Source organism: Ptiloglossa arizonensis, chromosome 12 (assembly GCF_051014685.1).
Source record: "Ptiloglossa arizonensis isolate GNS036 chromosome 12, iyPtiAriz1_principal, whole genome shotgun sequence".
Taxonomy (NCBI): Eukaryota; Metazoa; Arthropoda; class Insecta; order Hymenoptera; family Colletidae; genus Ptiloglossa; species Ptiloglossa arizonensis.
Window position 1 is genome coordinate 9,280,305 of NC_135059.1, and position 27,316 is coordinate 9,307,620.

The 27,316-nt window shown below is 36.3% G+C and overlaps 1 protein-coding gene and 1 long non-coding RNA gene across 3 annotated transcripts in view; one reads left to right on the forward strand and one right to left on the reverse strand.

The window, feature by feature from the left end:
• LOC143153079 (uncharacterized) overlaps positions 1-27,316 on the reverse strand; it is an 80,407-nt gene that overhangs the window by 52,505 nt on the left and 586 nt on the right. For both annotated transcript variants that reach the window (XR_012993711.1, XR_012993710.1), the window contains exon 2: positions 26,742-26,902. This is a non-coding gene — a long non-coding RNA (uncharacterized LOC143153079). The remainder of the gene's footprint in view (positions 1-26,741; positions 26,903-27,316) is intronic.
• LOC143153405 (receptor-type tyrosine-protein phosphatase S) lies at positions 869-27,152 on the forward strand. Its single transcript, XM_076324526.1, has 33 exons — positions 869-1,318; positions 2,648-2,800; positions 3,129-3,388; positions 3,464-3,659; positions 5,878-6,228; positions 6,322-6,465; positions 7,188-7,343; positions 8,633-8,776; positions 8,856-8,974; positions 10,386-10,584; positions 11,137-11,308; positions 11,933-12,027; positions 12,321-12,497; positions 13,243-13,361; positions 13,433-13,619; positions 14,390-14,689; positions 14,765-15,009; positions 16,024-16,429; positions 16,991-17,196; positions 18,186-18,451; positions 18,699-18,990; positions 19,476-19,563; positions 20,217-20,293; positions 20,364-20,498; positions 21,147-21,287; positions 22,795-22,992; positions 23,088-23,284; positions 23,354-23,460; positions 24,927-25,141; positions 25,237-25,362; positions 25,506-25,660; positions 25,787-25,922; positions 26,552-27,152. The coding sequence occupies exons 1-33, from the start codon at positions 964-966 to the stop codon at positions 26,624-26,626; spliced, it is 6,192 nt and encodes a 2,063-aa protein (XP_076180641.1). The 5' UTR covers positions 869-963; the 3' UTR covers positions 26,627-27,152.

A 27,316-nucleotide genomic window follows, 5' to 3' on the forward strand; every position in this document is an offset into this window, starting at 1 on the left:
ATGGAACAATTCTACAAGGGCATGTACAATTTTTCGTACCGATTCTCGAGGGAAGAATTTCTCAGATTCTCGTGGCAATTTTATTTCCACGCAACGACGCGCGTAATTTTAAACACCTAAGTGAAATATATCGCAACAAGATTCGAATTAATTTTTCAAAGAGCGTGTACAATTTTTCGTACCGATTCTCGATGGAAGAATTTCTACTATTCTCGTGGCAATTTTATTTCCACGCAACGACGCGCGTAATTTTAAACACCTAAGTGAAATACATCGCAACGAGATTCGAATTAATTTTTCAACGAGCGTGTACAATTTTTCGTACCGATTCTCGATGGAAGAATTTCTCAGATTCTCGTGGCAATTTTATTTCCACGCAACGACGCGCGTAATTTTAAACACCTAAGTGAAATACATCGCAACAAGATTCGAATTAATTTTTCAACGAGCGTGTACAATTTTTCGTACCGATTCTCGAGGGAAGAATTTCGACGATTCTCGTGGCAATTTCATTTCCACGCAACGACGCGTAATCTTAGACACTTAAGTAAAATATATTGTACCGAGAGATGGAATAAATTTTTCAAGGGCCTTTTCCTTTTTTTTTTCTTTTCTTTTTTCTGTACCGATTCTCGAATAAAGAAACGTACGCAACCGTGTGCAATATTAATTCCCACGCAGTACCTACTCAATCGACGAAGCCCGAACCGGGCGCTCCGTGGAAACGTCTGTCCCTCGACTATCATTATTGCGTTCAGGTTCATCATTTACGGCTACCGGATATATTTCTTATCGCAGATTCACCAGTAGGAAGTCCATTTCCTTTGCCTCGTGCTTCTCAAGTTTCACTCGCATCGAACGTACACGCTGAACGCTTCCTCGACGCGCAACAAATTAAACACGACCACGCCGCGATAATGAAATGTAATTGCGCGAGAGAGCCACACCGGTGGTGATTGGTGCATGTATGTATATATATATATATGTGTATATACATACCTATGTGTATGTATATATACCGATCGGTACTTTCTACTTCCGAAATTGCAAAATAATACAATACTCGGTGTTTCGTTTCACGGCGAATTAATAATGAGCGTAACGCGGATCGTGTTTCTCGTGATACAAGTGTACATGGTCTCCGGACGATTGACCGTGTTCAGGAATATATACACAACTAGTGGAATGTTCGGTTATGGGCCAGGTTCGAGGAAATTGGTGTGCGCGTCGACGAACGACGGTGGTGCTTTAATATGGAACGGTAACCTGGACTGGAAGTACAAAGATTACAAGGATTCTGATCGAAAATCGAACGTGGGTAAGTGTTTCTCCAGATGGTGTCGATTCTGTGAAAGGGACGATCGTTTTGTTTGAAATGACAGTGAAAGTGTTCGAATACTTGCGTTCGCGAAAAGAGTGTTCTCTCGAGTACGTAAGGGTCGTAATGATAATGTGACTATTTAAACCTCGTGCGAAAAAATTGCATTCTGTTGGAATATTCGTTTGGAAAGTTACTTTTTTTTTTTTATTTTTTTGGTGAAGACGATTTTTTCAGTGTATACACATTTAGTATTGTATAGTATATACACACTGTATACACATTTTATTGAATTATATATTATTCATTTTGGAAAACGAAACTACTTTCCGAACGACCTTATAGAATGCAATTTTTTCGTACGAGGTTTAAATAGTCGCGTTTTTTGACACGATGGTGTCTGTTTGAAATTTTGTACACAAATCTTGTGTACATTTGTGTACCATTTCGCGGTTTGGAATTGGAACGAATGATCTTCGAAACGTTTTCGAGAGTTCATTCGAGATTGCCCGATATTACCCTCGGTAATACCGAAGAAAGTAAAAGAGGGTTGGAAATAGAATGATTGCCCGATGAAATTTATTTCCAAAGCAACTTTTACAAATCTAGTACATTTACAAATCGAGTTTTAGTGAAGAATCGTTCGATAGAGATCATTTAGACACTTACGTTAGTTTTAATAATTTGCTTTAGTTGCTTAATAGTTAATAGTTGCTTTGTAAGTTTAATTTTAACTTCAAGTTTAACATCGAAAAAGAACAAATTCCCTCGTATCGCGTGAATTAAAATCGTATATTTATTCGCGCTTCTGGTCGTTATCTTCGTATTACTTTGTTTGAAATATCTTTCGTCTTCGACGAGTAAAAAATTTCAATCGCTCGAAACCGATTGAAACAAATTATTCCGAAACGATCGAGATAAATACGAGAAAAAAAAGAATTTATAAATGTCAAACGTGGAAATTCTTTCGTGTTTCAACTTTGACGAAAATTCGGAAACGATTGGTCCTAAATGTTATTCGACGAAACGTCGGTGAATATTTGAAAATTAATTTCAGAGAAACTTGTATCGTAGGTAGTCCACTTACATTTGCACGTTGAAATTTACTAAACTTATCTCCATACGATCGTCCACGATTTACTTTACTTAATTTATCAAAAATTAATTTCCACGAAAACGACACCGCGTACAAAAAACTTGTATCGAGCGTGATCTACTTATTTTTGTACGTTGAATCTATCCTTTTACAATTGTACCACGATTTCAACTAAACTCCGTGCAACGAAGTATCTTTTCCAACGAAAATATCTCGACCTGCGTTAATTTCAGCTTTTCGAACCGTACACCCGTACCCGAGTGCCAAAATAGACTGCAAGTTTAATTCAAACGAAAACTGCACCTCATCCTGGAAAACAACCGGCTGGAAACTAATAAATTCCAAAGAGAGACCCATGGGTCCTGTGTTCGATCGTCGATGGGAAGGTTCGTTTCGATAATTTGGTAACCATTCGCGACCAATGAAACAAATTGATACTAAACCGAACCGAAGAACAGTAAAAGTCCAAAACAATTTAAAGACACTTAAAGAAACAGCTTTTCGTATTCGTTAGATGTGAGGGACTACCCGAAAGACAGGTACAGGATAAATTCGTTGCATCGTTCTCAATCCCAAATACATTTATCGAATTTTTACGTACGGTGTCGAGGTTGTTCGAAAATGGTTTCGAACTCGTCGAAGATTCAAATTTTGGACTTGTATCGTTCCTCGACTCGTCGAAGATTCAGTTTCGTTTAACGTTCGAATTTTTAGACTTCCACGAATTGGAACACTCCTTCGAAACGAAGGATTACCTATCGGTCGATTACTTGAGGAAATCGGGAGCTATAGCGGTGTCGATACGCGGATCTGTGAACGTCGGTCTCCTGCTCTGCGAGAGAGAAAATTACAAGAGCGATTTCTGTTACTGGATCGTATTCAGCGGCTGGAACAAGAAGCAACAAGCGATACGAAAATGCCCGAACGGTTTGCCGCCTTTGTTCGCGTGCACCGAAACGAGCGTTTCCAATACCGTAACTTCGAATTTTTTCACGCGTTCCGTTCCTCACCGTCCACGAGTATCTAATTGTCAATTATCACTTGTGTAGCAGCACGATGCACTTTCTAGCACCGAATGGAGAACGTTCGTTGTCACGTGGAACGAAGACACGAGAAACGTATCGGTTTACGATACGAAGAGACTGCTCGTTACGTACACGGACAGCGAGGAACGATTATCGAATTCAACCAAATACAGACTGTTCTTACAGAGTTACAACACGGCGTTGTTTCGATTCCATATATGTAAGTCAGAAAAACGTTTAATTTTTAACGATCGACGATCAACCAACGACCATGGTTGGAATTTTATTCTAACTGGACAGTGATTATCCAATTTGATTATTCGATTTCTGTTTGGTAATTATACTTCTATTTCGATTTCACATATGTAAATCGAAAGATGTTTAATATTTATCAATCGACGATAAATTAACGATGATGGTTGGAATTTTATTCTAACTGGACAGTGATTATTCAATTTGATGATTATTTGATCTCTATTTGGTAATTATTCTTCTATTGAAATTTTACATAAGTTTATCAATCGATGATAAACTAAGATAGTTGGAATTTTATTCGAACAGGACAGTGATTATCCAATTTGATGATTATTTGATTTCTGTTTGGTAATTATACTTCTATTTCGATTTCACATATGTAAATCGAAAGATGTTTAATATTTATCAATCGACGATAAACTAACGATAATGGTTGGAATTTTATTCTAACAGTGATTATTCAACTTGATGATTATTTGAGTCCTATTTGATAATTATTCTTCTATTTCGATTTCACATAAGTCAAAAGACGTTTAATTTTTATGAATCGACGATAAACTAAGATAGTTGGAATTTTATTCTTGCAAGACAGTAAGAATTTCGCGAAACGTTTGTTTTTCAAATGTACTCCGTTCCTTTTGCTGACCAATTCGGATAGAATTCCAAGCATAAAATATGCAGGGTGTCTCAGATAAATAGGATCGCCTAAATGTCTGTCAAGGACTACGAAAATGATTTTTTCTCAAGATCATTTCTTCTACGAGATTTCAAGATCAATGATATTTATTTAAACGGTACACTTCTTTTCCTATCATTAAACAAAAGAAATTTAATGCAATAGTGCAATTAATGTTTCTTTAAACATTAAAATTGTAAAATTATGTATCGATTTGTTTTATTAAATTTCCCAAAATATCACGATCTTACTGTATTTAATTTTACATTAAACTTATGTATTTGAGATAGTGGAAGTTTAAAGGCCACTTAATCGCCTACAAAATTAATATAATTACGGTTTTTAAATGTTTGCTTCGTTTTTCACGAAACTTTTATCAATATATTCGTAAGATCTTCCTGATTAAAATTAGATTAAATATAGCATAATTTGCACGATACTTACTCATCCAGCAAGTGATGTTAACTCGATATTTTTCAATTATTAAATAAATCTCTCTTTTATTCACACTTATCGTAGTCTACCAGTGTTACATTGTAATCAACCGACGAGTATCGTAAAGTTTCACATTAATCGTACGATTGATTTCAAGGTAGACTTTCTCCAACAGTAGGGCAAAACTTTTCACATTTATCGTGGACTTTCAGTTTCACATTTATCGTGGACTTCAGTTTTTCATATTTATCGTGGACTTCAATTTTTCACATTTATCGTGGACTTCAGTTTTTCACATTTATCATGGACTTTTAGTTTTTCACATTTATCGTGGACTTCAGTTTCACATTTATCGCGACAATACTGTAATTCTTCCTATATGTTATCCAATTTCTGCGACTTTACGTTTAGAAAAGTTACAATACTTTTCAGAGCAAATCGATTATAAACGGTATGGTTATTATAATTGTTGAATTCGTTTTTTCCATGATTAAATAACTTCGTTTTGAGAAGTTTCTTCGTACACCAAAAAGTATACAAATAAATAGGTGATCCCATTTAGCTGAGACACCCTGTATACAGTAATGTACGGTTAATTGTCCACGATTCATCCCCCCAATCCTTTCCACTCAGCCTCTCGAACCTAACGAAATCCAACCCAGCGGACAAGGAAAGATATAATACATTACGTATGGTATATATTAACTGAATTAAAAGTACTCCGATATATGTTGAGTTTGGACTCATTTTAATCGTAAGAGTCCGAAGAATGCATCGGTACCGTTCTTAGAAAGCTGACGCGAAAATCAAGAAGAGTAAAATCTTATATATTGCACAATTATATATTTTTTTATCATAACGGGATCTATCTCGTTATCTAAACGATAGATCCTGTTACAAACGTTCTCTTTCTTCGTCGAGCAATGTTCGAGTCCAGTTTGAAGAAAGTTCTCTGCTCTGGTTCCCAAATCTTATGAAAATTAACCGTGCGTCACCGTGCAATTGGTAAAACAAAGAAGAGCAAGATCATTGAAATTATTGATTCGTGTAACAGAGAGTGAATCGATTTCAGACGATTTCTTTCACACGACTGATCCGAAGGCAGCTCTAACGAGTCCCGAGTTATCCTTGTCGAACAAAAATCTTTGCGTGGAAATGATAATCGGCCTGTGCACGGAATGCGAGATGGACGTATCGTTGGTGAAACATTCCAACGAAAACGTCGAGGAGAGTTTAGAGATAATAAGTGGATCCACTGTGGCCGGTGCTCACGGATTACCGATGTGGCAATACGTACGGATCAAGAAAATCGTTTCGTCCGATTTGGGGCCGAGCGTAAGATTGATGTTGACGCCGAGACTCGAGCGGAAAAGTCCCAATCCGTTGTGGGCGGTTGCGAATTTACGCGTGTGTCCACCAGTAGGTGTGTCTTATGTATAACCATAAAATTCTGTAAAACAACGACGAAAATGCATACGGATCGATCCACGATTATTACGTCGTATTCCACGTTTAGATTCCGTACGATATGGGAGTATGAGAGCCACGCATGATTACTCCTCAATTTATTACTGGCCGGTAGTTTCGTGCCAAAAGCTCTTTTACAACGAAATGACCATCGTAAATTCCGTACCGGACGTCACGTGGAATTTAGAATTCGGTAACGAACGATTCATTCAATTCAATTTACTCAATATAAACTTATATATTTCTATTTCTATATTTATTTATATTGTTATTTCTATTCCTATTTCTATTTCTATTTCTATTTTTATTTTTATTGTTATTTCTATTCCTATTTTTATTGTCATTTCTATTTCTATATTTATTTCTATTTCTATTTCTATTTCTATTTCCATTTTTATTGTTATTTCTATTTCTATTTCAATTTTTATTGCTACTTATATTTCTATTTCTATTTCTATTTTTATTTCTATTTTTATTGCTATTTCCATTTCTATTTCTATTTCTATTTCTATTTCTATTTATACTTATACTTCTATTTCTATTTCTATTTCTGTTTCTATTTCTATTTCCATTTTTATTGTTATTTCTATTTCTATTTCAATTTTTATTGCTACTTCTATTTCTATTTCTATTTCTATTTTTATTTCTATTTGTATTGCTATTTCCATTTCTATTTCTATTTCTATTTCTATTTCTATTTTTATTTCCATTTATACTTATACTTCTATTTCTATTTGTATTTTCTATTTCTATTTCTATTTATACTTATACTTATATTTCTATTTCTATTTGTATTTCTATTTCTATTTCTATTTCTATATCTATTTATACTTTATATTTACATTTACATTTATTATACACTTATATTCGCGAATACACGATTTTTGTCTTGTTCTTCGTCTTTTTCTTTCACAGACGATTTACAGTGTCCCGACGGATACTTGGGACCACACTGTTCGTTGAGTTGTCAAAATCATTTGGAAACCGGGGCAAACTGCCTGGGCACCGTAATTTGCGAAGAAACAGGCTGCACGTGTCCAGCCGGTTTCGTTGGAGCGAATTGCGATTTTGGTAAAAGTCGTGCATTGTTAAACTGCGTCTACATCGAAGCAACATCGAAGCAACATCGAGAAACATTGGAAACATCCCGTCGATGTTCCATGTTACCGAATGTTGTTCCAGATTCATTCAATTCAATTCATTTAATAAAAATTTATACATTTCATAGGATGCTCGACAAGTTTCGTCGTTCGATAAGAAATGGAGCTATTAGGTTCGTAGTATTATTTTTTCTAAAGACGATACTACTGTTTTATCGAACATGTGCGAAGTATCGTGTAAATCTGTCGATTCGTTCGTATATTTACAGTGTTCGAAGTTTAAGTGTCACAGTATTTGTTTACAATGGAAAAAACGACGAAACTTATCGAACAACCTAGTATATCCTTTTATTGTAACTTTTTTAGTACAATTTCCTTTGGAAACGAGAAAACTTGCAATGAAATGAAGGAATTTGACAATTGTTCAGAAGTTTGGCCTACTCGTCGATTTTCATTACTTCTAGATACATTCTAAATAACTATTGCCGATAGTTTACAATTCGTGAACTAGTACATACCGTGCACACGCGCGAACGAAAAATTTATTGCAAATTCTATTCTCTGCAATATATCCACAAGTCCTCGAAATCGGTGAATAGACCAAACTTTCAAATAATTATGTTACACTTTTCGTATAAGATATTGCGAGTATATATTTGTATTTATATTTATATATACATTTAAATGTATATATGTTTCTATAACAAACGACAAACATCGACAATGTTTTTCGTAAACTGTTTGCAAACCCATTTCTTCGATAAATGTTCGTAAATTGTTCCAAGCAGGAAAGAACAAAGTAATTAATTATATTAGCTTGTAAAACATTTACAATACTACTTTTGAACATTATTCACAAATTGTGTATTAGGTTGTTCGATAAAATTTGTCCTTTTTTCCATTGCAAAGAAACAAAAAGTACAACGACACATGAACTTTGAACAACTGTAAATACACGAACGACTCGACAGATCTACATCACACATATTCATCAACAGTATCATAAACATACCATCTTTAGAAAAATAAAACAACGAACTAATTCCATTTCTTATCGAACAAACAAAACTTATCGAGCAACCTATCACACCCACCTTGATTCGTTAAATATCTTCAAAAACGTTTCGAAACGTGCACCAACAACTGTCGACAAACCGTTTCTCGATGTTGCTTGGGTGTGAACGCAGCTTTATGAATAAAATCGTCATAAAATCATATTACGAATAGCGATTCTAGTTAAAATCGATTCCTTATTTACAGACTGCGATGCAAATCGATACGGGCACGGATGCAACGAAACCTGTGGCTCGTGCAAGGATCAAGCGTGCAACGTCAAAACAGGATTATGCACCCTGGGTTGCGAGAATTCCGTGAGACATTATTTACCACCGTTGTGCAAAATCGGTAGTGTTATTCACAGTCACGTTTACCATGATTTCTTCGGGAATCGGATGGTGAATATCCGCCTATTCTTTTTTTAAAGGACTGGACAATCTTCCAGCACCGAGCATCGATTTTATCAACGAGACGGCCGTTTGCGTTGTTCTTTCAACGAAAAAAGAGTACGAGCTGGCGTTTCCTAATTATAAATTGATCATACAGGTGAGTATTCCCAGTATCGAACACCGTGCACGTTTATCGTGTGCCTGTCACGAAAGTTTGTACGAGGTGTGATCGAAAAGGAACGATACTGTGCTTAGAAAAATGTTATTATTCGACGAACCCAAATTTGGCTTTCGTTATCTTCAGAGTAGTTCTCTTTTGCGTTGGTATAACGATTATGACGATACTGTCGTGGTTTAAAAGTTTCTCCTAGAGTGTCTTAGCACCTGTTTGCGATTTTCTGTTTCATACACTGTGTCGAAACGTGGTCCTTTGAGCTTTGTTTTTACTTTTGGAAATAAGAAGTCACAAATGGGCTAATTGTATCGAATACGTGTATTCGCAATGGGCTGATACGTGTATTCAACACACTTGGCCCATTTGTGAGTTGTTCTTGTTTCGACAAATGAAAACGAAGCTCAAAGGAGATGGAGTTTTAAGGTACCGTGGATGAAAACACAAATTGCAAGGGAAAATGATTTTCAAATAGCATTCGAGATACGACAGTGACGTTAGGATTGTTGTACCAATGCTAAAGATTACTAATGTTTGTAAGCTGTACCAATGCTTTATTTTAGTAAAAATGAAATAAGAGTTTTTTAGAGCGTAGAAACATTTTACTGAATTATATATTCTCCTTTTGGAAAACGAAATGACTTTTCGAACAACCCAATCGGAAAGTCATTTCGTTCTTTTTTTTTTTGGTGAAAATGCAAGACGATTCTAGAGTGTATAAACATTTTTTTAAATTACATATTCTCCGTTTTGGAAAACGAAATGACTTCCCGAACAACCGAATATTATTCACAAGGAACTATTCAAAGAAGAGCATTCTTGTGAATTCTCAATTACTATTAATTAACAAAAAAGAAAAAAGAAAGTTTTCTTCTTTCATCAAGTACCATTTACACTACAACTTACTTCCTTCAAAATTATACAGAGTATAGCAGAACGTGAGAAACGACAGTTTTTAAATAAGTTTCTTTCTTATAAAAAAGAAAAATTTATTAAATAAGTTTCTTTTTTATAAAAAAGAAAAATTTATTAAATAAGTTTCCTTTTTATTTAAATAAGTCTCCCGAGGAGACTGGTTTCATCCGTGGAAATAATTTCCTTAATATTACTCGAGTCACTTCAATACAATTATTACAGCAAAAAGTGTTACGATGAGTATTTGAACAAAAATATCGAAAACGAAGATATTGGCTCGTTTGGAAAATCGTTTCGCGTTCCATAATGGAGAATATATAATAAAATGTTTACACACTGTAAAAGAATCGTGTTTCATTTTCACCGACAAAAAAAAAACAAACGAAATGTTTGAAGAACTCTCCGAACAATATTTTAAGGGAACGAAAGCGAAGTTTAGGTTTGTTAAATAATATAACACAGCACCACGCATCTCCGTTAGAAAAAGGGAACGAACACCGCCATTGCCGATCGTTTCGTCAGATATTACGACCGAGTGTTCGAGAGAACCATCAAATTGGTCGGTTGCACCGAGAACTTGGAACCCGGCACCGTGTACAATGTTTCTTACGCGATGCACATCCGCAATGTCACGCATGTTACGCCCGGAGAATGGACCAACTTTACAACTCGTTGCACGTGTGAGTACACCGTGTAAAAGTTGCTGCGGCAAGCAATGGGGAAAAATTGAGAGACCCCGTATTATCGAATTAAAATTTTTTTTTTACAACGTTACCACGTGTTTGGTATTTTAAACAAGGCGCGTTTTCAAACGAAATAAGTAGCAATCGATCTTCATTTCTCGTCTATCGTTTACCCTGAATTTCTTGCTCGATAATACGAACATTTATTTTTATTTGCATATAAGTATTGTGTAAAATACTTAAAGATGCATACTTCTTAACGTCTATATTTGTTTTTTACGAATACGATCAGTTCTCACTGATGCGTCTAACTTCCATGGAATTTTCAATCGCTCTCGAGAGCAACCTAACCTATAAAAAACCTTACCTATAACAACATAGCAACCTAACCTATAAGAGAAAGTACTTTGTAGTTTTTATACCATTCTATGCTTAAATTCATCGGTTCTAAGTACTATCATTTTATCAATTTTATTCAGAAATGAAGTTTTCTTTAATATTTTGTTTCGAAATACTCGAAATTGTCTAAATTCGGAGTAAACAATTCAGATTTAATGGGCGCGTGGGTGTCGAGAGATAAATCGGAGAAAGGGAAGAAAATTTTGGATAAATTAATGACGATTTTGAACACGATGTTGTTTTTGATACTTTTTCAATTTCTCTTCGGTTTATTTCGAGAATTTGATAGTTCTTCTGATATAAATTGGTACGGAATTACAAAGTTGCGATAATCACTTCTCGTTACGTAACGGATAATCAATATTTTTTATCGAAGCTGTACACTTTTTGATAATAACAAATCCAGACTTGTATTTTCTTTGAGAAAGTATCAGTGGTACCGAGTCGAAAATGAAAATATTTAAATGTTACGAATTTTATCATCGCTCGTATACTTGCCGCACTGTACATCGATGCAATGGCGTAAACACCAACTATGAAATTTTTCAGCGACCCACAAATTCGAGATTGTCCCGAGAAACGATAGTCTCACTCTGAGGAAGAGCCAGCACGCAGTACGTAACAAATTGTAACTTAAAAAATTACACAGCCCGACACGATTTTCGTCTTTCAATAACTAGTGGATAATCCTCGTAGAGCCACACCTCCCAAATGAATAAATAAATTCTGTATCACCCCAAATTTTCGAAAAACACGAGATTCTGTAAAAACCAAGGATTTCTTACAAAAACTGAGATATTACATGAAAAGTAAACACGTTAGAAAGTTGTAATTGGTCTTTGAAAATAAAGGAGAGTTTCTCGAATACAATTGTGTATAATTAATTATTTGTATTCGCAAATTTACGGATAATAAACTTTCTTTAAATTAACTTCTCCGATGGCAGATCAAACTTAAGAATTGTATATAAAGAAAAAAAAAAAGAAAATGCATCGTCGAGATGCGTAAATAAAATTGATCCATTTTACAGCAAGCAGCGAGGTAATTTTTCTCAAGTGAATTTTTTCATTGCAAAATTGTACGGTAGATGAAATTTCAAAATTTTATACAAATGAACCAAATTTAAATATCACAATGTGGCCACGAAGGCTAGTGTATTTTTATTATAGTATCTGTAAACTAAAAACGAAACTCACACGAGATTATCATTAACTAGAGTCAATTAACGAGAGAATCACCTTGTATACTCCGACGATTTAAAAACGTATAAATGATTGATTGACCGGTAAAAATTATTGATTTTTGACAGGACGACTCGTCATATCCGTGTCCAGATCACTGGTACAATCACGTTTTCAAGAACCGCGAAACAGGGGTTCAAATTAGCAAAGGGCCTCTGGACGAATTGCCGCACACATTCAACAATCTGCGACCCTTCACCCTTTATAAAATTACAATCGTCAAAGGAGCAGCGATCCTCTTCTCACAGGAAATTCGAACCCTCGAAGCAGGTAACAAACAAATTTCTCGAATTTATAGGAGTCTTCTGGTAATCGAAAAAAAATTCACTCCTTTTGAATTTTTTTTCAAAGAAACCATAAAACCTTTCGGTACAGAGTTTTCGTACACGTATTTGGCCATGTTTGAGCTAGATTTACAATTTTTTACAAATGAAAATAATAAAAATTACAGTAATTGTACGATTTTAGGTGAAACGTGTTTTGAAAATTGATTCGAATGGCTAACGCTATTCCAATCGTTCTGCTTACGTGAAACGAAAAAAACTAAACCATATCTTGATCAGTATGAAAATAGCTATGGTATCAGCCATGGAATCACTAGAAAAGAATTTCGAAAATCGAAGAAATAGAGGCTCTCGAAGTTCAAGTGTCGATTTTTTCGCATATTTTGCACCTTTAGCGCAAAAAAAATTAAAAAAATAAAAAAAAATGTCAAATTTTGAAATTCGCGCGATAAAGAGACATCTGTCAAAGATTCTCTCCGAATTTCAAGTAAATCGGTCGACTATGTACTGTCGGTCAGTCTAAAAAGTGCGAATTCGAGAAAGACGTATGTTTAATGTTTTCGTTAATTTTGCGAACTCGAGGAAGTCCTTGTGCACGGATATTTTCGAAAGATTCGAGAAAATAGTGAAATTAAAAATTCAATTCTTCGTAATCGGTTTACCAGGATACTCTCTTAATTCCAAACGTTTCAATTCGTGTAATGTCCGATGTACCTGTTTTGCGTTGGTAGCGCCCTCTGACGTGAGGAACATCAAGCAAACACTGACTTCGAATAACAAAGTAACGATAAAATGGGAGTCACCGCTGAATCTGAACGGAATGTTCCGAAACTACAAGATCGAGTACAAAGTAACAAAATTCTTGTAAAAAGCATCGAGAAATCGATTCACACGTAGTGATAAATTGATGGTAATTTTCAGATCCGAAAGCATCTAGGCTGCCCCGATCGAAATAACGATTCTACGAACAAACAAACTATAATCACCGGCTACACCAACGTCACGTTGCCCGATTTGGCACCGTACGCGAAATACGTTGCAAAAATCTCGGCGTGCAATTCTTATTGCGGATCGGTCAGCGAGATTGTTTTCTCCACTGCCCGGAATGGTAAACAACGATTAACAATTCTCGTTCGATCGACAGTGTGGTACACTCGAGTGTTTCAGGTTGTAATTCCGTTATTAGTACAGTTGCAGAAATATATCGTGAAAAGAGGACACAACGTTTCGAGGAGTGCAACATTCGTAGGACTGTACATGTTTGATAAGTGCATGTGCATATGCAACGGTTCATGTGCATACAAAAGTTGCATCGTTTTCTTAAGTGGAAATGAATTTTTTCTTTTCCCTGCCGAACGAATCCACTCGTCGTTCGACGTAAACAAATATGGAGATGAAGTGATAAAAAAAAATGATAATCAATAATAACTGGTAATTCAACTATTTAAGAAATTATTTTAAATAACCGAACTGAGGTGGAACGAATTCGATATTATCGATTTATGTTTTTCTAACGATGACGTTTCAAACGGACGGAATTGTAATGTTTATTTAAATTGTCTCGCGCACTGGATACTTTTTTTTATTGCTACGATTCCATACTTTTTTACGTGGAATGACGCGAGAGATTCTATGCAAATGAAAAGCATTCTCGGTTAAAAAAAAAAGCAGTAATACAAGTATTTGACGCACGTGTATCATTGCACTTATAAAAACAATACGATCTTAAAAATGTGTCACCCTTGAAACATTCTTTTTGGACATATTTTTTTTTTAACTACACCGATTACTGAGTTACGAACTAAAACAGTTGAGCGGATCACCGTAAGTATAACTAAAATTTTCACCGTGAAACCAACGAGTGTATTCTCCTTTCAGAAATACCGACAGAAGTGTACAGTAACTTGGCAATTAACAATTACATGTTAACGTGGAATCTACCGGAAGATTGCACCACGATTACTGGACCTATGCGCACGAAAATCATTATTTCCGGTATTAGCAAATCAGTGGCGAACTTCACTCTGAGAAAGCAAACCGAGCAATTCAAAATCAATTTAACGAGCTTTCTTCACGGCGCGGAAACGTACGAAGCACGGATTTACGTGATTCGGGATTACAAAAAGAAGCACAACGAGTTGCGTTATCGGACAATTATTTTCACCACGCCACCGAAACGTTAGTACAGTTATCGCATGGTCTAGATCTTCGACACGGTGTCTTCGATCGATAACCAAGATTCGTTTGCGACAGCTCCGCCATCGGTAAGGAATCTGGAGATTTATGAAACCGACTCGCGAACCAAGAACATTTATTTAAGGTGGCAAACACCAAAACCACCTAACCAGGGAGTAATGCAACATTATCGCGTGAGCAATGTTTACAACAGAGGAAGCAATATTTTAACGAACGTACAGCCAACAGCACGTTGTAACTTGTGGGACGAGTACATCTGCGCGACTGTCACATATACCGACCAATTGCGTGGATGGATCAAGGTAAACGAAGATACCAAGGGAAAGATCGTTAAATGCAATTATTTTTTAAAATCTAATACAGTAGAAATGAAAACAAGGGTCACGCGTGCATACGAATATAAAGGGACGAAAATGCATAGAAAAAGTGAAAACATTCACAGAACTTCGTTAAAGTAAAGTATAAAGTAATTATAAGTATCCGAAATTGTGGTATTACTTATAATTGAAGTACACTTTAATTAATTTATTAGGTGCCGCGAGATTTCGTTCGAATTTTCTGCTATTCGAACCGAGTACAGTATTGTCCACGATAAATGTGAAAAGTTCATCCTCGCTACTAAGGGGGAGGAGTTTCTGGAATCAGTCAAGCAATTGATAGGACAGTTCACAATTATCGATTAGAATGTAACGAAACGATTTATCGGTACACGATAAATGTGAAAAGTTCATCCTCGCTACTAAGGGGGAGGAGTTTCTCTTGGAATCGGTCAAGCAATTGATAGGACAGTTCACAATTATCGATTAGAATGTAACGACACGATTTATCGGTCCACGATAAATGTGAAAAGTTCATTCTCGCTACTAAGAGGGAGTAGTTTCTCTTGAAATCATTACTGAATGAGTGAATATCGTTCAAATTATGTCATATTTCGTCTCACAAGTACATTGATAAATGTTTCATGGAAGAAGAAACGAAAAATTAAAAAAATGTGATTGTAAATATTAATGTTCTAAGCGATCAAGTGGCCTTTAAACTTCGAAGCTCAGTTCCTCTTTCTCTTTTGCTTTCTATCTTTTTTTCTACACTCGGTGTAGAGTTTCACGGATGGTCCTTTATAAATGTGAATCTTCGTACCGAGGTTTTCACATTTATCGCGGGAATACTGTATTACGTATAATTGGAATACATTTTAATCGATTCTTTCGATCTATTAGGTTGTTCTCGAGTTCTCGGTTCGATTAACCGAGTATTGCTCGATTCGCTTTAATTGTGTACTCGAATAGTTCTGGTTATACGATAAATGTGTCCCCCAGGTCGAAGCTATGAACGTGAACGTCTCAACGCCTGGCGACGCGTCGTTCACGGTCATTGTTGGCGAATTCAAGTCAGAAGCACCGAAAAATTTTACCCTTGAGGTTCTCGAGAAAGGTGTGGTCAACGTGAGCTGGTCTCATCCATGGAGAACCGGCGGTCACCTCGAAGAGTTTTGGCTGACTGTGCAAACGATATCAACGGATCTTCGAATACGAAATCACGAGTCGGAGAATCCTACAACCCACAAGTACCTGATCAAGGAATACCAAACTCGATACAACGAACAATTGCATTTGTTGTCGTCGACCACTTACAACATTTCCATTAGTGCTGTGACCAACACGCAGAAATTCAGCGAGGAAAAGATCGCCCAAGTGACGACACCTTTGGCCATGGCGTTCCAGGGTGATGCTTCAGTCTTTACTTTCTCATAAAGAATATTTATTAAAAACTATAAAAGTTAAAGCACAATGGATACACGTGAATACGGTGGAATAGTAATTATACATAAAGTAACTGATCATAAAAATAATGAATCGAACAAAGGCCTTAAGAGAACGGATATCGGCGATAAAATAATAGAATTTGGGAATTATTTAGAAGTTTGGCCTACTCATCGTTTTCAATTATTTTTGGATATGTTGTAGAGGGCAAGACACCGATGTAGGTACACTTATGTGTGTCTCGTGTTATGCGATTAGAACGAGATCGACACGAAAAAATAACAGTCACAGAGATACAATGATGCAAACCCTTCGCGTTATCGTTATAGAGAATTTTTCGATAAGAGCGATACAACTTTGAATCGAAATAAAATGAATGAATTTGAATTTCGATAATAAATTCGATAAGTTCTATTTCTTTTATTGGAAAAACTTACAGTACCGAGAAACGAAGAAACGAACCCTTCATCGTAATCCACATGCACGCCTCACGATCGTATAGTATTGTTGTTCTCTCCAACAGGTGAACTGACCACAAAAGTACGCGACGTGGACTCGACGATCGCGTTGCGTATTCCTCTAGTGTTGAACGACACGAAAAACAGCTTGACGAGCGTGGTCGTGAAAGCATCAACCTCCTGCGAGTACTGCGTGAAATTAAATCCGCTTCTCTCCGAGAGGGCGAATATCGGCGATTACAAATTCTCGTGGCGCGCCGCCACCTTTCCCGTGAGTATCTTCGAACTTTACCAAATTTTTATTTCAACCTTCGCAATATCGATGGTTTTGACGCTCTGGGTCCAACCGAACCCGTAACTCTACTGTACGCAAAGATTTTGTACAAAAATTCTAGGCAATTATTCGAAAGTTTGGCCTACTCAACGATTTCAATTACTCGTGGATATATTGTAGAGGGCATAATTTGTAACAACTTTTTCCTTTGCTTGTATATGCGGTCGGTCTTAGTTTTCAAGATATTTGCAAAATTCTGTCGGTAAGACTACGTTGAATTGTAACTATACATCTAAGTTTGTGACAGAGCGTATATCGATATGTGAAATCAGGCAATTGCAACTTACATACTATTTTCGTAAACTCATCGGTGATTCGCGATCAATTCTTTTCAAACTGGCGCGGAAAGTATGAAAGAAAAAATTGTTTCACCTTAATCTAATTCGTAAAAATGAATACTGTTTTCGTAGTTACGAATTAGACCAACATAGAACTAGTTTCTTTCTTCATAACTCTACGCACCCATTACTTTTCGTTTGGTCCATTCAGAGTTAATTACTACTGTCCTCAGCCATTGTAACGCGATGTGTTCAGAGAAAATAAAGTTCTACAATAAAGTAGAAACAATAAGTAAACCAGACACCACCAGACACTGTGGAACACATTGCCACGACCGCGTACGTGCAAGCCAAATTAAATGTAATACTAGCAAAAGTATTTTGCGAATATCTCAGAAACTAAGACAGACCGCTATATACCTGTACAGGAAGAAGGTATTCCAAATCTTGTCCTCTACAACATATCCGCGACTAATCGAAATCGATGAGCAGGCCAAACTTCTAAACAATTACCAGATTCTATTATACGTTTTCTCACTTTTAAAAAAAATTGTACTAACGATATAACTGAACTAAAGTCTACATGGGTTCGAAAAGACCCAATCTTAATACGAGTTTGGTAGATTCTCTTCGTCGAATGAATTGCAGACAGACAGGTTCGCCGGTAAAACTTTCATAGTAGGCGATAACGATCTTTACAACGGTGCTGTAAACGGTCCGCTAAAGCCCGGGGAATCCTACGCGATAGTGGTTATCGTGCAAACCGAAGAAGGATCGATGGACGGTCAGATTATGGTCGCGAGAACAACGTTTATTCGTATCGGTGAGGTGCCGAAGCGACACGACGAAGCGTGGTTGATCCCCATCACGATATTTTTCGTCATCGTGGCCGTGGCGGTTTACTTTTATCGAAGGTGAAAAACTCAGTTTCTATTGGGTTGTTCGGGAAGTCATTTCATTTTTTTTTTTTTTTAGTAAAAATGAAACACGATTTTTTTAGAGCGTATAAACATTTTATTAAATTATATATTCTCCGATTTGGAAAACGAAACGATTTTTCGAACCACCCAATATTAAATTATCCGATAATTAACCCGAACGAGATTCGTTCGCCCCTCTTTGAAGTCTCGAGGTATCTCAACCATCGTGTTTCCGTCGCAGGAGGAAGAGAAAACCGTTGAAAATCATCGTTATCAACGAAGAGATGTCACTGGCACGCGCCACCGAGAACCCAGTGGACAAATTGAATTCCAAACAAATTTTATCCGCGGCCCCCTCTCCGTCCGATAAAGAATATTTATCGCAGCCGAGCACGACCGAGATTGACGATTCCGTACTACTCGCGAACAATATTAATCGAAGAGAAGAGGTATCTTCTCTGGTGAAAGTGAAGGATTTCGAAGACTATGTGAAACAAGCGATCGATTCTGGGCTACTCAACGCCCAGTTCAATGTAAGCCATTCGATAACTCGGAATCAGTGGTGTCAAACTAATAGTATCCTGGTTGGTCCACACGACTGTGGATAACTCCATTATTAATGCATTTACGAAAAATTGTCAAAGGAAGAAGATAAATAGCTCGAAGAGCACCACGTCTGTAGGATCTTGGATTTTTTTTTCAAATTCAACAGTGCATGTGCAATCAAGGATTGCATCCTTTCTTTAAAGGGAAATGCATATTTTTTGTTGCACAATTGTTGAAAGTCGGTATCAATGGAAGTCGTACATATCTTTTTTCTCACTGTTGGTAAAATACATTTTTTTTTTTATTCAATGAAATACAATCAATCTTTCAAAGTCTTAGTTTTCGTACTTGGGTCACGACACGTAAATTGCTAGGCAAATCAACTTTTGGTCTTCGGGTCCCGTGTTTGACACCGCTGTTCTAAACGATTCGTTGCCCGCGTAACTTAACAATTTTGCAAATTATTTCAAAGACGCTCCCGAGAGGCGAAACGAAACCATGCACGTACGGGAAGTTGCCGCAGAACAAAACAAAGAATCGTTACGGAAATCTCATCGCTTGTGCGTAAGATTTTCCCTCGATAATTGAGGAGTCTTTGTCGAGAACAATGCAAGTGCTAGGAATCTAATTTTTTCAGGAGAAAGAAGAAGTTTATCGCGTGAAAAATGTTTCGTGAAAAAACATATAAAAAAATCTAACTTTTCAGGAAAATGAAGAAATTTATTACGTAAAAAATGTTTCGAGAAAAAAAATGCCAAAAATCTAATTTTTCAGTAGAAAGGAGAAATCTATCGCGTAAAAAATGTTTCGTGAAAAAAAAATGCCGAAAATCTAATTTTTCAGTAGAAAGAAAAAATCTATCGCGTAAAAAATGCTTCATTTAAAAAAAAATGGCAAAAATCTAATCTTTCAGTAGAAAGAAAAAATCTATCGCGTAACAAATGTTTCGTGAAAAGAAAAATGCCAAAAATTCAATTTTTCAGGAAAATGAAGAAATCTGTCGAGTGAAAAATGTTTCGCGAAAAAAAAAATGCCAAACATTCAATTTTTCAGAAAAATGAAGAAATCTATCGCGTAGAATATGTTTTCAGAAAAATAATTTAATTTTCAATCTTCGCGTCTACATTGGTTTCCACAAAGAGTCTTTAATTTTTAAACGATCGACAATATCCCCTTGTAATCGACGATTAACGATATACGAAGCGTTTTGCAGACGATGAGAATCGTGTAATACTGAACGTACTTCCGGATTCACCTTACTCGGATTACATCAACGCGAACTACATCAAGGTAGTTTAGAAAAATAATTTCAGTTAATTAAACGCTCGAGAATGTTAAACTTATTCCATTCTGCGAAAAGGGTTACAAACAAGAGAAGTGTTATATAGCCACCCAAGGACCAAAGGCAACCACGATCATTGATTTCTGGAGGATGATCTGGCAAGAGGAAACCCTCATCATTTGCATGGTCGCAAATGTGGTCGAGAACGGGAAGGTTGTATTATATACTCTTGATATTTTTAGATCGTTCGATAAGTTCGTGCGAATTCCATATAGAATTTTTATGTTTTCCAAAAATATTTAATAACGTTCGATTCATTATAGAGAGTATAATTAATGGTACAAGCGAAAATATAGTAATTCTATATGAAAACCTGAATTAAAAATATGGAATATTATATTCGTAAGAGGCTTTGTTTCTCAGAAAAATGACTGACGACAAAATAACAGACACCTACCGTAGTTATAAATCATGTATATTGTATAAATTGTAATAATTTTAATCTATTATCTGAAATTCCACAAGAAGTTTAGCAGTTCACGAAACTTGTTGACATTGTTTATTATACTGTTAACGCAGTTGAAAGAATCATAGAATACGTTATAAATCTCCTGATGGATAATGCTATAATGTTCTCTGTAATTATGCCATTGAGAAGTTCTTCTACCATTCAGAAGAAGTCTGATACGGTGCAACGATGTTCAGCGGCCATATTGTATTTAGTCGATGCAGTACCGGTAGTTAATTGTTGTCCGAAGAAATTTATTACGAAACGATGACCGCACAAACTTATCGGACAATCTAATAAAAAATCGTGCAATTCGGGGAAAGGGGTTGTAATAACGATCGAAATTTTAATAGGCGAAGTGCGAACAGTATTGGCCGGATATTCGAAAAAAGATGAAATATGGCGAGGTATTGGTCTTCAACGTTAAACACACCGTGTTCGCGGATTTCACGTTCAGTACGTTTCACGTCTCACACGGTGACGAAACACGCAAGGTAACGTCGACGAAAGTTTTCCAGATCTATATCAGGTATACCGGGTGGTCCATCAAGATCTGCCAACCGAATTACTTCGAAACTGTTCATTATGTGAGAAAATGTTTCGTACAAAAATCGTCGAATGTGACACAAAGGTTGAGAGCAATTAGAATATCGGTTTCGGTTCTCGAAACTTGTTTTAGTTACGAGAATGAAAAAAATATTATAACCGTTGCAGATATATCGGTTCAGGTTCATTTCGATTTTAGTTACGATTCTATAATTGTTATTTTTCAAGTTTTTATAGTTTCTTCTACGAGAAATCGTAAAATATCGTCGCAACATTAACGATGTATCAATTATAAGATTAAATTACAATTAATGAAATAAGTGAGTGATTGAAATATCTGAAAACTGAATAAAAGAATTATAAGTGTACGTGGATCCGAAAAATCAATATTTGCCGAGATATTCGTTGAAAAATGTTTGTTGTAAAAATATTGCTCGTTATAATCAACACATATGCGTAGTCTATACGTAAGTATCGTAAAATACGATTTTACGCTGTAAAAATACTATTTTTTATATTTTGGAGTGTCGTTGGTATTTCACATTATATTTCAAATACTTGCAAAAGAAGTAATCCTGAAGTATCGAGTCTGGATAACGTAAATTCTCCATTTGTGAAACTCTATCATCGTTCATCAAAGCCTAATACCTCGATAAGTGTTACTTTTGGACCCCTATACGTTTACAGTATTTTACTCAGTTTTATCACACTCCTTTCGATAATAAAATAAAATTCGATACGAAAAATTTCAAATGGCCTTCGTATCTCGATAAAAACAAATTTTCCATTCGCGAAACTTTATCATCGTTCATCAAAGCTTAATACCTCGATAAGTGTTACTTTTGGACCCTTATACACTCACAGTATTTTACTCAGTTTTATCACACTCCTTTCGATAATAGAATAAAATTCCATACAAAAAATTTCAAATGGTCTTCGTATCTCGATAAAAACAAATTCTCCATTCGCGAAACTTTATCATCGTTCATCAAACTTTAATATCTCGATAAGTGTTACTTTTCGGATCCCTATACGTTTACAGAATCTTACTCAGTTTTATCACACTCCTTTCGACAATAGAATAAAATTCGATAGGAAAAATTTCAAAGGGCCTTCGTATCTCGATAAAAACAAATTTTCCATTCGCGAAACTTTATCATCGTTCATCAAACTCTAATATCTCGATAAGTGTTACTATTCGGATCCCTACACGCTCACAGTATTTTACTCAGTTTTATCACACTCCTTTCGATAACAGACCAAAATTCCATACACTACAATAACCAAAAATTTCAAATAACCTTCGTGTCTCGATAAAAACAAATTCGTGAAACGAACATTTATCGTAACGATACCCTACAATTTTTGTACGTAACAGTTTCTTCGCGCGACCAACGGTTTTCGAGTAACGTAACCGTCAGATCTTGTTTGGAATCGATCGTTTCGAAATTGCAGATCGAGCATCTGCATTATACAGCGTGGCCGGATCACGGCGTGCCGTTGTCCACACATTCTGTGGTAACGTATTTAAAGAAGCTCTTGGCAACGTCACCCGGAAACGGACCGGTGGTGGTCCATTGTAGCGCAGGTGTCGGCCGAACTGGAACTATAATTTTGTGCGACATTTGTCTGCGACGAGCCGCCGCCGAGGGGGTAAATTGAAACGTTCGAAAAGATGGATGTAAACGACAGAGGACGCGATGCAATGTTTTTTTTTTCCTTTTTCAATTTTCTAAAAATACTTCCAGGTAGTGGACGTGTTCAGCGAAACCGAGTCGATCAGGAGCCAGAGAGCCAACATGGTGGACACGAGTCAACAGTACCTCTTGGCTCATTTGACTCTCGTCGAGTGTCTGCTTTCGATTCCAACGTCGTTACCTTGCAACGAGGTCCTCCCATTGAAGATCAAGGAACTTAAAAAACAGTTCGCGAACCAACAGCAAAGGTAACCGTTTAACGATTTGTTGATCGACCATCGGTTCGAGAATTACTTAAAGAGGGTGGAAATTTACAGTTTGGAAAAGACCAACTGGCAAGACGAAGCCCTTCGGCCACTGACCAGTCGAGTGTCACTGTCGGAACGCAACCTTGCCAAAAACAGATTCCCAGAATTAGCTTCAGGTTCGAAATTATCTCTCTGCACTTTCCTATCGCCCCCCTTCTTTGCACAGATACATAAATATAATACTATAGGGAGCTGGTAAATTGGCGAGTCTGAGGAACGTTGTTGGGTTCATTCTTATCGGGATAAAGAGAATTTTTTATATCGCTTCTTGTTTCTTATTTCTAGAGAAGGAATTCTGGAGAAATTTTATCATTTCTGGTTTCTTATTTCTCGAGAAAGAATACTTGAGAAATTTTTATATTATTTCTTGTTTCTTATTTCTGAAGAAAGAATACTTGAGAATTTTTTATATTATTTCTCGTTTCTTATTTCTGAAGAAGAAATTCTTGAGAAATTTTTATATCGTTTCTTGTTTCTTATTTCTGGAGAAGGAATTCTTGAGAATTTTTTATATCGCTTCTTGTTTCTTATTTCTAGAGAAGGAATTCTGGAGAAATTTTATCATTTCTGGTTTCTTATTTCTCGAGAAAGAATACTTGAGAATTTTTTATATTATTTCTTGTTTCTTATTTCTGAAGAAGGAATTCTCGAGAAATCTTTATATTATTTCTCGAGAAAGAATTCTTGAGAAATCTTTGTATTGCTTCTTGTTTCTTATTTCTAGAGAAGAAATTCTGGAGAAATTTTATCATTTCTGGTTTCTTATTCCTTGAGAAACTAAGTCTATCGTTATAAATCTCACTTATTTTCGAAAGTGAGTTTCCAGTTTCGAATTTTAAGCAGACGTTTCGAAGAGTACAACGATAAAGATTCTCCTAAAATTACCAAAGAACATTCAAATACTCAAACTGAAGAATCACCATTGAAAAAAAAAAACAATTAGAGTAAGAAATTGCAAACAGCCTAAAATTTTATATTTCATATTTTCGGGAAAAAAAACACACCCAATATACAGAAACTTCTGTATATTCTACATACAATTGAGCCAATATCCACGCCGAATAAAAGAAATTTTTCTACCTAATTAATTTCGTTAAATTTAAAAAAGCTATTTCAAGCCTAAATGCTCATATTTCATTTCGTAAAGATTCTCTTTACAAAAATAAACAAACAATTATTTATTAAATGTAAATATCTTTACCATTAGCCCTATTGAATAAACAAATCTCTCGATCCTCGAGAAATCAGAAAAACACTACCAACGAGCATCGTAAGAGAATTTATATACATCTGTCCAAAGAGGTGTTCCTAGAAGATAAAGAAAGAGAATCGTATACACGAGGAATCGTTCGGTTCATATTATTTAATTTCCATGTCTCTGTAACATATATCGTTCGTTGATTAACAGTGGTCGTTGGTAATCGAATCACTCGAACCAAATAACATTTCTTGCTCTCTAAAAAGAATCCTTCCCGTCTCTGCGACGTCCCTATTCGCCAACTTACCATCTCCCTGTGACGTGTGTATATCAAGCGTCTCGCAACACTGTTCGCGATGAAATAATGCAACGATTCCGTTACAGCGAAAATCGGTAGAGTGTACTTGAAAAGATATCCACCGACAGATGAGGACAGCGATTACATCTCCGCTGTTTACGTGGACGGTGTGAAACTTCATAACCAGTACATAGCAACGCAATTACCATTACCATCAACGTTCACCGATTTTTGGCGAATGGTTGCCGAGTACAGGGTGGAGTTGATCGTTGCCCTGCAACCGCCCGACCCGAACGATACGGTTCGTATAACCCTAACCGTGTCAACGAAACTTGCACGCAATTAATCGTGCATTACCCCGAAAATTCTCCTACACGAGAATCAAATTCTTCGCAGACCTGTTGCTCCATCGTTCCGTACAATGAATTCAAACCAGTGCCGTACATAACCATCAGATCGAAAGAGTTAGTCGATTTCGAATTCTACACCTCGCAGAAGCTGATACTCGTCGACAACTCGGAGGTGAGAATTAAGGAATCGGTTCAGCCTGGTGGCACATTGTGGTTCTAACGATAAATGATACGTATGCGTAAAATTCCAACAAAATTGAAAACACTGAACTCGAGTATCACAAGGATACATTGATTGTGTTTGTTTCGTTTCAGAAACCGGCCACGGAGTTACAGGTAACGATTTTAAGCTCCACGGAATGGCAAGCCGGTAGAAACGTGGACCCACCGACAACGATGATGTTGGTAACACTGTGGCAGGCATCGGAGAAAATACCAAGAGGAGACGGACCGACCGTTGTCCTCTGCCAGTAAGGATACAATAATTTAGGATATATTAATTCATAAAAATAATAATTTCTGAATCTCCAAAAATATCTGTCCACGAGTCGCTCGATCCACGTGTAATACGTTAAAGTGTTTCCGTTTTCAATTAGCGACGGCGTGACCGGTTGCGGACTGTACCTGGCTTTGAGTTTTCTTTTGGAAAGGATGGCCGTGGAACGAGAATGTGACGTTTGCCTGGCGATTCGCGCTGTTCGAAGATCGAGACACGATTTCGTTAAATCTTTGGTAAATTTTACCGTATTCGTCTCTGGTAATTCGAGCCATTGTTTTTACCGATCGAGATCTACGTATATCGTATTTGTAATAATATTAATTTCATTATTATCAATATTAATTTACTCGATAACAATTTCATTATTATTAGTAGTATTAATTTACTCGATATCAATTTCAGTATTATTAATATTTATTATCGTTACTAGTATTATTATTATTATTATTGGATTGTTCGGAGAGTCGTTTCGTTTTCCAAAATGGAGGATATATGATTTAGTAAAGTGTTTATATTACTCTAAAAAATAAAATATTATATTACTCTAATAATCTTGTTATACAAAAAAAAAAAAGACAAAAACGAAATGACTTTCCGAATAATCCAATAGTATTATTATTAATCGTGAAAAAATTCTACGGTAAAAATACATAATACGGGATAGAGACACGAAATAGGTGAATGTAAAAGAAAGTGAGCTACAGCCTTGGAATCGATTGTACGCAACGTCGCGATAAAAGAAACAACGATAATCGTTGGTGCGAAGCACGTGTCGGAGCTCCTCTACGTTCATTTTTCATTCTCTCGTTATCTTTATCCATTATGTATTTCTCCTTCTATTTTCTTTTTTTTTTCATTTCAGAAACATATGGAGTACTTGTACGATGCTGCGATCACGTACTTGCAATACTTCGAAACGTATGCCAATTTCACGTGAACAATCTCCGCGGCGATCGGTGATTCGAAACCATCGAACAAATTGATTCGATTGATTTTAACGATACGCGACTGCTCTCCTAATACGAGTATCGTGAAACTCATAAATTACTCACTATTAGAACTCCCGGCTCTTGATTTTCCCATTTTCCTTTACTTTCCTGCTCCCCAAGGTAAACGACTTTCATTCCCACGATAGCGTTCGTGATTTATCATAATCGTATGCAGCAATGACCTCGCTGCACCGGGATTCCCCCTAAACCGCGTGTCGCGTACACTGCACACACCGAGAAGCGTTTTCGTCCTGTTAAGTAATCGTAATAACAAGCATCTGTTTCAACGCGAACGTATAAGTGCGTATAAATGTTCAAAAGTTGCTTGCGAAACATCGATACACGGTTCGTCGATATACATTCGTCTCTTGATCGAGTCGATTATCGCGATAATCGACAACACGCGTAACGACACCGTTAATGCACGCTTTTTCCGCAAAAATTTTAACCAACTGGAACGTTTCGTTCCCGACAACATTACCGATCGAGGTGCCAACATAAAACTAAACGCACGCGCTAAAATTATCTCTCGATTTCAAATGTAACCTTAGCGACCAGCCGTGCGAGCGAAAACAACGTTTCGAGTCCGACCTTGGCAATGTAAACATAACGCGATCAGATTCACGAAACTGCGGGAC